Source organism: Platichthys flesus, chromosome 24 (genome assembly GCF_949316205.1).
Source record: "Platichthys flesus chromosome 24, fPlaFle2.1, whole genome shotgun sequence".
NCBI lineage: Eukaryota > Metazoa > Chordata > Actinopteri > Pleuronectiformes > Pleuronectidae > Platichthys > Platichthys flesus.
Genome location: NC_084968.1, coordinates 9489904 through 9502209, shown reverse-complemented (window position 1 = coordinate 9502209; position 12306 = coordinate 9489904). Strand labels below are relative to the sequence as shown.

Sequence of the window (12306 nt, the reverse complement as noted above, 5' to 3'; positions counted from 1 at the left end):
TTTATCCGTATTTCGAATGGCATACAAACCTATAACTTTTTTACTGATTCATAACCGATATATAACGGCATATGCGTTTTTAATGCATATTTTTAACAACATACAAACCTATGACGTTTTTTAATCCGTTTTCGAACAACATATAAACCTATGACTTTTTTACAGAATTTTAACGGCATACAAACCTATGACTTTTTTACAGATTCATAACCGATATATAACGGCATACAAACCTGTGACTTTTTTACAGAATTATAACGGCATACATACCTATGACGTTTTGAATCCGTTTTTGAACGACATTCAAACCTATGACTTTTTTAAAGATTTAGAACGACACACTAAATAAGTTTCTATGACTTTATTACAGAGTTATAACGGCATTCAAACCTATGACGTTTTTACAGTATTATAACAGCATACAAACCTACAATGTTTTTAATGCGTTTTCGAATGACATACAAACCTATGACTTTTTTACAGATTCATAACCGATCTATAACGGCATACAAACCTGTGACTTTTTTACAGAATTATAACGGCATACATACCTATGACGTTTTGAATCCGTTTTTGAACGACATTCAAACCTATGACTTTTTTAAAGATTTAGAACGACATACTAAATAAGTTTCTATGACTTTATTACAGAGTTATAACGGCATTCAAACCTATGACGTTTTTACAGTATTATAACAGCATACAAACCTACAATGTTTTTAATGCGTTTTCGAACGACATACAAACCTATGACTTTTTTACAGATTCATAGCCGATATATAACGGCATACAAACCTATGACGTTTTTACTGATTCATAACCGATATATAACGACATACAAACCTATGACGTTTTTACAGATTCATAGCCGATATATAACGGCACACAGACCTATGACCTTTTTACAGATTCATAGCCGATATATAACGACATACAAACCTATGACGTTTTTAATCCGTTTTCGAACAACATACAAACCTATGACCTTTTTAAAGATTTAGAACGACATTCAAACCTATGACTTTTTTAAAGATTTAGAACGACATTATAACAGAGTTATAACGGCATTCAAACCTATGACTTTTTTATGCCGTTGTCGAACAACATACAAACCTATGACTTTTTTATCCGGTTTCGAACGGCATACAAACCTATGACTTTTTTACAGATTCATAACCGATATATAACGGCATACAAACCTATGACTTTTTTTAATCTGTTTCTCGAACGACATACAAAAACTATGACGTTTTTAATCCGTTTTACGAACGACATACAAACCAATGATTTTTTTAATGATTCATAACTGATATATAACTGCATACAAACCTATGACGTTTTTAATGCGTATTTTTAACAACATACAAACCTATGACTTTTTTAATCCGTATTTCGAATGGCATACAAACCTATAACTTTTTTACTGATTCATAACCGATATATAACGGCATATGCGTTTTTAATGCATATTTTTAACAACATACAAACCTATGACGTTTTTTAATCCGTTTTCGAACAACATATAAACCTATGACTTTTTTACAGAATTTTAACGGCATACAAACCTATGTCTTTTTTACTGATTCATAACCGATATATAACGGCATACAAACCTATGACGTTTTTAATCCGTTTTCGAAAGGCATACAAACCTATGTCTTTTTTACTGATTCATAACCGATATATAACGGCATACAAATCTATGACTTTTTTACAGAATTATAACGGCATACATACCTATGACGTTTTGAATCCGTTTTCGAACGGCATACAAACCTATGACGTTTTTAATCTGTTTTCGAACGACATTCAAACCTATGACTTTTTTAAAGATTTAGAACGACATACTAAATAGGTTTCTATGACTTTATAACAGAGTTATAACGGCATTCAAACCTATGACGTTTTTACAGTATTATAACAGCATACAAACCTACAATGTTTTTAATGCGTTTTCGAACGACATACAACTTTTTACAGATTCATAGCCGATATATAACGACATACAAACCTATGACGTTTTTAATCCCTATTTCGAATGGCATACAAACCTATAACTTTTTTACTGATTCATAACCGATATATAACGGCATATGCGTTTTTAATGCGTATTTTTAACAACATACAAACCTATGACGTTTTTTAATCCGTTTTCGAACAACATACAAACCTATGACTTTTTTAAAGATTTAGAACGACATTCAAACCTATGACTTTTTTAAAGATTTAGAACGACACGTATGACTTTTTTTAAAGATTTAGAATGACATTCAAACCTATGACTTTATAACAGAGTTATAACGGCATTCAAACCTATGACGTTTTTAGAGTATTATAACAGCATACAAACCTATGATGTTTTTAATGTGTTTTCAAACGACATACAAACGACGTTTGTATGTTGTTCGAAAACGGATTAAAAACGTCATAGGTTTGTATGTCGACTATGACTTGTTTATCCGTTTTCGAACGGCATACAAACCTATGACTTTTTTACAGAATTATAACGGCATACAAACCTATGACGTTTTTACTGATTCATATCCGATATATAACGACATACAAACCTATGACGTTTTTACAGATTCATAGCCGATATATAACAGCATACAAACCTATGACGTTTTTAATCCGTTTTCGAACAACATACAAACCTATGACTTTTTTATCCGTTTTCGAACGGCATACAAACCTATGACGTTTTTAATTCATTTTCGAACAACATACAAACCTATGACTTTTTTACTGATTCATAGCGTATATATAACGACATACAAACCTATGACGTTTTTAATCCGTTCCGAACGGCATTCAAACCTATGACTTTTTTACAGAATTATAACGGCATACAAACCTATGTCTTTTTTACTGATTCTTCACCGATATATAACGGCATACAAATCTATGACTTTTTTACAGAATTATAACGGCATACAGGGCAGATAACCCGCAGATCCAGGGCCTCTGTGGCCGCACCATGGATTACGGTTTGTGGATCGCGCACCGGGACTGTGCTTCATCAATGCTGCTAGAGACTTTGATTATTGATGATGTTCTCCTGCACGTGGCATCTATTGCACTTCTGTCCGTCCTGGGAGAGGGATCCCTCACATGTGGCTCTCTCTGAGGTTTCTACATATTTTTACCCTGTTAAAAGGGTTTTTTGTAGTTTTTCCTTACTCTTGCTGAGGGTTAAGGACAGAGGATGTCACACCCTGTTAAAGCCCTATGAGATGAATTGTAATTTGTGAATATGGGCTATACAAATAAAATTTGATTGATTGATACAAACCTATGACGTTTTTAATTCATTTTCGAACAACATACAAACCTATGACATATGAGGTTTTTAATCCTTTTTCGAACAACATACAAACAACAGACATTCAAAAAGTCATACAGTACTATGACTTTTTTACTGATTCATAACCGATATATAACGGCATATGACTTTTTTACAGATTCATAACCGATATGTAACGGCATACCAACCTATGACTTTTTTACAGTATTATAACAGCATACAAACCTACGATGTTTTTAATGCGTTTTCGAACAACATACAAACCTATGACCTTTTTAAAGATTTAGAACGACATTCAAACCTATGACTTTTTTAAAGATTTAGAACGACACGTATGACTTTTTTAAAATATAAAAAATAGCGTTTACTCTCAAAGGGAAACTAATGCGATGGAAATCTAGATCTGGTAAATCTGGTGTTTGCAGCTGTTTGCAGCTGTCCGTGCGTCTCGTCTCCCCGTCACATAACCTGTGACTTTTTTAAAGATTTAGAACGACATTCAAACCTATGACTTTTTTAAAGATTTAGAACGACACGTATGACTTTTTTAAAGATTTAGAACGACATTCAAACCTATGACTTTATAACAGAGTTATAACGGCATTCAAACGATGACGTTTTTACAGTATTATAACAGCATACAAACCTACGATGTTTTTAATGCCTTTTTAGACGACATACAAACCTATGATGTTTTTATTCCGTTGTCGAACAACATATAAACCTATGACTTTTTTACAGAATTTTAACGGCATACAAACCTATGACGTTTTTAATCTGTTTTCGAACGGCATACACACCTATGACGTTTTTACAGTATTATAACAGCATACAAACCTATGACTTTTTTACAGATTCATAGCCGATATATAACGGCATACAAACCTATGACGTTTTTACAGTATTATAACAGCATACAAACCTATGACTTTTTTACAGATTCATAGCCGATATATAACGGCATACAAACCTATGACGTTTTTAATCCGTTTTCGAACAACATACAAACCTATGACTTTTTTATCCGTTTTTATTAACGTTTTTAATTCATTTTCGAACAACATACAAACCTATGACGTTTTTACGGATTCATAACCAATATATAACGACATTCAAATCTATGACTTTTTTACAGAATTGTAACGGCATTGATTTGCCATGCTGCAAATCAAAATCTCAAACCAAATGCTGTAAAAAAGTCATAGATTTGAATGTAGTTATATATAACAGAGTTGTAACGGCATACAAATCTATGACTTTTTTACAGAATTATAACGGCATACAAACCTATGATATTTTTATCCGTTTTCGAACAACATACAAACCTATGACATTTTTAAAGATTTAGAACGACACGTATGACTTTTTTAAAGATTTAGAACGACATTCAAACCTATGACTTTATAACAGAGTTATAACGACATTCAAATCTATGACTTTTTTACAGAATTGTAACGGCATACAAACCTATGACGTTTTTAATCCGTTTTCGAACGGCATACAAACCTATGAGGTTTTTATTCCTTTTTCGAACAACATACAAACCTATGACTTTTTTACTGATTCATAACCGATATATTACGGCATACAAACCTACGACGTTTTTAATCTGTTTTCGAACGGCATACAAACCTATGACTTTTTTACTGATTCATAACCGATATATAACGGCATAAAATTACTTTTTGAATCCGTATTTCGAACGGCATACAAACCTATGACATTTTTATCCGTTTTCGAACAACATACAAACCTATGACATTTTTAAAGATTTAGAACGACACGTATGACTTTTTTAAAGATTTAGAACGACATTCAAACCTATGACTTTATAACAGAGTTATAACGACATTCAAATCTATGACTTTTTTACAGAATTGTAACGGCATACAAACCTATGACGTTTTTAATCCGTTTTCGAACGGCATACAAACCTATGAGGTTTTTATTCCTTTTTCGAACAACATATAAACCTATGACTTTTTTACTGATTCATAACCGATATATTACGGCATACAAACCTACGACGTTTTTAATCTGTTTTCGAACGGCATACAAACCTATGACTTTTTTACTGATTCATAACCGATATATAACGGCATAAAATTACTTTTTGAATCCGTATTTCGAACGGTATACAAACCTATGATGTTTATAACTACATAGGTCATTCATTCAAACCTATGACTTTTTTACAGAATTATAACGGCATACAAACCTATGATGTTTTTAATGTGTTTTCACACGACATACAAACCTTTGACTTTTTAACTGATTCATAACCGATATATAACGGCATACAAACATGACTTTTATCCGTTTTTGAAAAACATACAAACCTATGACATTTTTACAGAATTATAACGGCATACAAACCTATGACTTTTTTTAATCTGTTTCTCGAACGACATACCAATATGTCGTTCTATGACGTTTTTAATCTGTTTTCGAACGACAGACAAAACCTATGACTTTTTTACTGATTCATAACGGCATACAAACCTATGATGTTTTAAATCCGTTTTTGAACAACATACTAACCTATGACTTTTTTACTGATTCATAACCATAAAATAAAAAAGCATCATATTACTTTTTTAAGTGGACCTGTGGAAGCTGGCTGCAGAGGCTTTAATAGAAAATCCACCCCGTTATTCCTGAAGGTCCTCGGAATCACCAGGTAGAAGCAGAGGATGCCGGAGCCAGGACGCTTCTGGATCTTGCTCAGAAGGAACTACCCAAAGAGGGAAGGAGAAAGGATCTGAGGGTTACTTTCAGGGGGCAGAAGGGAGTCTTCCCTTCTGCTGCGTCACCACTTCAGTTTACTGACTCTGCAGCTATTATCAATCAATCAATCAAATTTTATTTGTATAGCCCATATTCACAAATTACAATTCGTCTCATAGGGATTTAACATGGTGAGACATCCTCTGTCCTTAACCCTAAACAAGAGTAAGGAAAAACTACTTAAAAACTCTTTTAACAGGGTAAAAATACATAGAAATCTCAGAGAGAGCCACATGTGAGGGATCCCTGTCCCAGGACGGACAGACATGCAATGTCAAGTGCAGGAAAACATCAAGATTAAAGTTTTTTAGCAGCATTGACGAGGGTAAACATCTTGAAGGATTATCTGCCATTAGAGTTGTGACAGGCAGAAATGCATACCTTTGCTGCAACGACTTTTTTGCCTTACAATACTAATTTGGTCTTATTATACTATAATATGTATGTGCCTAAGTATACCAGGATGTCTTTTCAACATGTTGATGCTTTATTTTGATATTTTGGAGATGCACAGCTAATTTCATACCATTTCAAACATGTCTATGCCATTTGAGGACTTGCTTAATGATTTAGTAAACTAAATCTAGTATATGGTAATTTAGCAAATACTAGATTTAGACATTAACTGATGAATCTTTGCACTGTTGCTACTATGTGGTTTGATATCCTTGACTGAAAATAAAGACAAATGATAAATGTTTCATTGTTTCAAAGTGATTCCTTTGGAACATCACCAAAAATATCTGTGAACATCTTTTTCTCCATGATGAATGAAATCTGTAAATGTTATTCTGACTCAAAGTGAGGACTGCAAGGCCAGATTCTAAACGGAACACAATGTCTGCTCAAGAGAGGCATGAGGGGGAGGGGGACTGCATCATTGATGGTGTTAACCTTGTTCTGGAAAACAAATGTGCTATTATCCACATGTGTCTAGTTCAACACATATTGAGAAAATGTTTCCAATGGGCTCTTAAAAATGTACAGTTTATATAAACAAATAAATCCGGATTTAACTCATAGATTACACCTGTCAATCTGCCGGTGTAGATAAAGAATGAAGCCACTTGACAAACTCCACAATAACATGATTGGTGAAGTTTGTGAAACTTGGAATTGAGGGTAAACTTATCAAATCTGGTAAGCATTGTGGGCATAATGCTAAAGAAAGTTAAACTTCCCTCCCGAAGCCACTGTTTGTAAAAAATATTTAATATTTTAGGTCTAGAAGTGTAAAAGTTATTTTACTTTATCTGCCCCACATAGTAATACGTTTATATTTGTAGAATTCTGCTGTTCTACAAATGTTGTTTTTGTCTCAAAAGTACAATCATGCTGCCAACAACAAAACTCCTATTATCGTATTAACAAGCTCTTAAAATCCACAATCAGAGAAAAGCCTGAGAATAAAAAGGCCGTTGTGTGTCTCAGTGACGCGGGAGCATCTGAACAGGAGGGAAGATGCAAACTATAAATGATTAACAGAAAACCTGGTGGGCCATAAATCACTTCGGCAGACAGGCCGTATGCAAATGTGTTTACGTGCACCCGCTGACATCAGCATCTCTGGACAAAATGTACAAGCATGTTTTATTTATCTCCTGTCTCATTACATACCATGCTACAGTATGTCAGGCTCTACAGTAGCAAGGGGGCGGGTACGAGGGTCAGAGCAGCAAATGGGTGGCATGCTAATAGAGGGACCATCTGCGTGACCCTTTTCATCATTAATACAGACTCAGATGTGGGGGGGGGATAGGGCCACATTGTTGGAAATCGCCACATACATTTGAGCATGTTAAAGCCCTCAAAAAGCCAATTCATTTGCCTAAAAAATAATCCTTTCAATAGGGTCTCACCGTCTGTCAGTTCCTGTCAGTGCTCGGGCCCTAATAATGAGATTAATACATATGCATGTCAACATAATGCAACTAAGGTCAAAATACTTCATGTCTTAATTTGATGATTGCATATTTTGAGTATGACCTCATCAGAAGATGCTGTTTACTTTACTGTTTGTCTCGATGTTAATGTCAGAATAGTGGTGTCCATGTGAAGGTGTTTTCAGACGGAGGATGACCAGATGGATTGGAGCTGATAGAAAAGCCACAGAAACTCAGATAACCACCCTTTACAACTGTGGTGAACAGAAAAGCATCTCAGTGCTTTTTGATCAAATAAAACCTATGAGAGCACACGCCAGAATGAGTATTGTGGTCAGTGCTGGTAAATTAAAGTTTAAAAATGAAATGAATTTGCGTACAATTTTGAGATACATTCATCTTGTATACCTATAAATCTAAATGGATAAAATATAACGCTACACATCTGCATAATTATTTTTGAGTAGAACAGGAAACACTCCTTGTTCTTTTTGATTGGGTTCCTTCTATTACAACACAGAACTTAATAGTTTGGCCTTTGCCAAGACGTCACTCGTCAAAACCCACGACTCAAACAGCTAAAGCCTTATCCCATGTTGAACCCTGTCACTTAGCCAAAGCTGCTCACATCCATGTCTTTCCAGTAAAGCTCAACATATAGAGCAGTGCAGTCTTAATGTAAACATATGGGATGCATTGAACTGCAAAAGCCACTAATTCCATAAATAAAAACTGCTGTCAAGAAAGATTAATGCTGTTCTAACTTGCAGGCTAATGGCACAGTAAACACTAAATATTGGAGGGAGGCTGAAAGCTTCTCGAGCTGATTCCCTATCTGGAGAATGCAATAAATATTGTTTTCATTAAGTTGAGCAATATGCCGGAACCTCTCCCCCCACCCCCCACCCCCGAGAGAGAGTACGTCAGAGCAGCTTTCTTTACTAAAAGGCGGTGTAGTGTCTTCAACTCCATCTGCGTGCTTGCAATGCCCCTAACATGCCTCAAGTAGAACACAAGATATAAAAACAAAATCAATAATCTACATCGGTCACTTCCTTTGAGCTGTGCACCGCTCACTGACGACACATTCAAGCCAGCACCTGGACTCTGACCACATTATCTGCTGAGCTCCGTTGAAAACAGATTTATTTTTTAGATGCACTTTATTCTTTTACATGCTCTGTTGCCATGCAAAACAAGAAAAAATATCTTCTTTGAGCATTTTCTCATGCATTTGTTTCAAAGTTTAAGTTGACAAATAAAATATAGTGATCGTGTAAGAGTGGTTGAGTCATTTTGGAAATGATTCTTGTAAATTGACAGGATGCAGTCATGTGTTGAATGTGAAGCCGCAGACATGAGAGCTTTGCGTAAAGACAAGAAAACATCAAGCCAAGGTTTAAGATAAAGACGTAATTCGAACAAGGCTCCATGTTTCTTTATCCTGAGCTTTCCCAGGATAAAGAAACATATTTACTGTAGAGACAGTAAAGGTATTAAATGCATATTTCCAAAAGCATGGAACCATTCTACCACATGAGTAGATTTATACCTTTGAACAAAACAGTTTTACTTACTGAAATTTGACAACAGAGTGGTGAATGTGACATTTGAAATGTAAGGTGTACACAATACTTTTTTGCAAACAAGAAGGAATGATGGGATGCATTGCCCTTCAACTTATTTATTGATGTACTGAACATGGAAAAATCCAAAGTATCCAAACACAAAGTAAATAACATGTACATCCTTTTAAATACTCAACAAAAAGATATTCTATTCCAAAAATGCTGTGAACCGAGTCAGACTATACAACTTCAAATAAATAATCATTCTCATATTAAGAATTGGGGTGGGAGGCAACATTTTTTCATGTCGGACCATCGGCACAATTTGTCAGGACCAAATCCTCATGAAGAAATTACAAAAAGAAACTTTTTTTTTTTTTTTAAATCAATATTCGGTCAGGCATGAAAAATGTCTCAACCCCACAGCAGCAAGAATCACAACTCATCTAGACTTAAAGTTTAACTTTTACAAATAACACAAAGAAGGAATAGATAAACAAGAAAAAGCAGTTGCAAAGATAATTATATAATGCATAGCACACTGCTCATTTGAGGGGAAGCATGACTAGTAATTGGTTTAAATAACAAGCAGGATGCAGGTGCAGTATTTAGTGCATCTAAGGCTTGACCAGCCGCTGTTTGTTCAAGATGAGTTAGATGTTGTTTCGACAAACTCCTGCAACCAATTTTGCTTTTCGTTAATGGAACTGCTTCACTGACCTTCCCCCAAAGTGAATAAAGCAATATACACCTTTTTACGATTTTAAAGACAGGTTATATGCATTACGTATATTTATATATATATGAGTATGAAAAGAAAAGAAAAAAGCAAATTGTTCAAAACCGTGGTTTATATCCATTCTTTACCACATAAATATATATCTATAATGTTTATATATAAAAAACAAAAACAAATGTCTATAGTTTCTTAATACCTTTTTTACGAAGCAAGACTATCTACAGACCAAACAACAAATTCGACGCACTGTAATGCTAGTCCATGGGACAACAGAAAACTTTTTCTTCAAAAAAAAAAACAAAGAAAAAAAAGCCCTGAAATTAAAAAAAGGTAAATATCCTAAAATGAAAATACCTTTCATACTCCATGAAAGAAAAAACGTTATATTAATATCACACTTTCCAATGAAGTCCAAACGAGAACAAAAAAAAGTCTGCCAAATACTCAACATAAAAAAGGACTTATTTACATAGCTCAAGGCTCAGGAGTATTCCAATCTATTCTTCAGACGTTCTTAAGCTGCTGCCTTCATTGGCTGTCCTCACCCTTTCATACAAAGTATGTAAAAACCCTTATTGGTCAATATTTAGACAAAATCAGTCCAATGATACATCGTAGGTACACCACAAACACCATGTGCTCCATCTGAAGGGAATCCTTTAGGAAGAACTGATTATTATCCCCCATTTACCTTGAAAGACATCTCCACTTTATAATTTTGCATGCACTTTTTTGCGAATAAACCTTGGTATTTTTGTCCGTTTCCAAATCAAATCGGAAAGCGAGTTGCTAGTCGTAACAACCAGAATGACGGGGGACCCAAAGATGATTTTACAGATGAAACCAGCACTGCCATTGATTCTATACTCTAAAGATAATACAAAGATCTCAAAATGTATCTTTTACATCATAAATCTCTCCAGAAATTTCAACCACTGCAAACTTTCTTGTAAAGTTCAAAAGCTCACAAGGTGTCATATGAAGATATTTCTCAAAGTATCCAAGTCAAAATATTTTGTTCCAGGTCCAGTAAAAAGTTTCTCCAAATTTTTCTTTTTATAAAAATAGATGCTTTTTAAACCCACATCAAAGAGGTTCTTAGCTCTTTGGCAAGGTACTGCTTAAGAATTTTTTTTTGTCTTTTATCCGTTAAGTTTACAATAAGCGACATTATGCAGCCAACCGATAACCAACTCATATTACAATAAACGGAATACTTGCAAAATCAACAAAACCGCAAATAGATCAAAATAAGCACTCGCTAACCACTGAAGGCATAACGCACCTAAGGCAAATCAGGACACAAAAAAATACAAAGAAAATCACGGCACATAACCTTACAAGACTGTTTCAAAGCAGATGTGCAACAAAATGACAAAACCTATAGTAAAGTTTTAGACGGTCCATCTTTAAGGACAGCAAGAGAAGTCAACATCACAGGCAGAAACCTGCAGTACTTTTTTCCTGTTTTTAAAGTATATTAAGATTCAAAGCGTAGCAATGAAAGAAAGAAAAAGTGTCACATTGTTGGACGCTAAATATTGTTTTTCTTCGTAACACTCACTTACAAAGCTGTTTTTACTAATGTAGAAAGTTATGGTCGATACGCTTCCATTTTCTTTTTCCATTTTCTGCTGAGTTTTCTAGAAACAATCTCAGTGGGTTTTAGGCTTTGTGTGTTTTGTTGGTTTTAAATGAGACCTGCAGCACTCTGTCCCCGAGGCGGTATCCATTCAAGCTGGCGATGGCCACGGCCGCCTCGTCGTAGTTTGTCATGGTGACAAAACCAAATCCTTTGCACTTGTTTGTGTTGAAGTCGCGAATAACTTTGACGTTTGTGACGGCACCAAACGGCCCAAACATTTGCCACAGGATGCTCTCGTCTGCATCTGGAGCCAGGTTGTAGACGAAGATACACCAGCCAGTGCCCGCGTGCCCTGGGATGTTGATGCCAGCCAAGCTGGTCACCCCATCTATGGCCATCGGGGAGAACCTGCTGTAAGATACAAAAGAATAATATGGTTC

At 35.0% G+C, this 12306-nt stretch overlaps 1 protein-coding gene and 1 long non-coding RNA gene across 9 annotated transcripts in view; both read right to left on the bottom strand.

Moving 5' to 3' along the window:
• elavl2 (ELAV like neuron-specific RNA binding protein 2) overlaps positions 1-12306 on the bottom strand; it is a 51961-nt gene that overhangs the window by 12027 nt on the left and 27628 nt on the right. For 3 of the 8 annotated variants that reach the window (XM_062383842.1, XM_062383840.1, XM_062383841.1), the window contains exon 8: positions 9145-12277. The exons of 1 other annotated variant lie outside the window; for it this stretch is intronic. In XM_062383842.1, coding sequence (XP_062239826.1) covers positions 11947-12277 — 331 coding nt within the window. In that variant the 3' untranslated portion in view covers positions 9145-11946. Of the gene's footprint in view, positions 1-9142; positions 12278-12306 lie in introns of those variants that run through there. 4 more of the 8 variants (XM_062383843.1, XM_062383845.1, XM_062383846.1 and 1 more) reach the window with 3 other exon arrangements.
• LOC133949830 (uncharacterized) lies at positions 3979-4354 on the bottom strand. The gene is made up of 3 exons (XR_009920193.1): positions 4227-4354; positions 4105-4189; positions 3979-4065 (listed from the first exon to the last, which is right to left on the bottom strand). It is a non-coding gene; the product is annotated as an uncharacterized LOC133949830 (long non-coding RNA).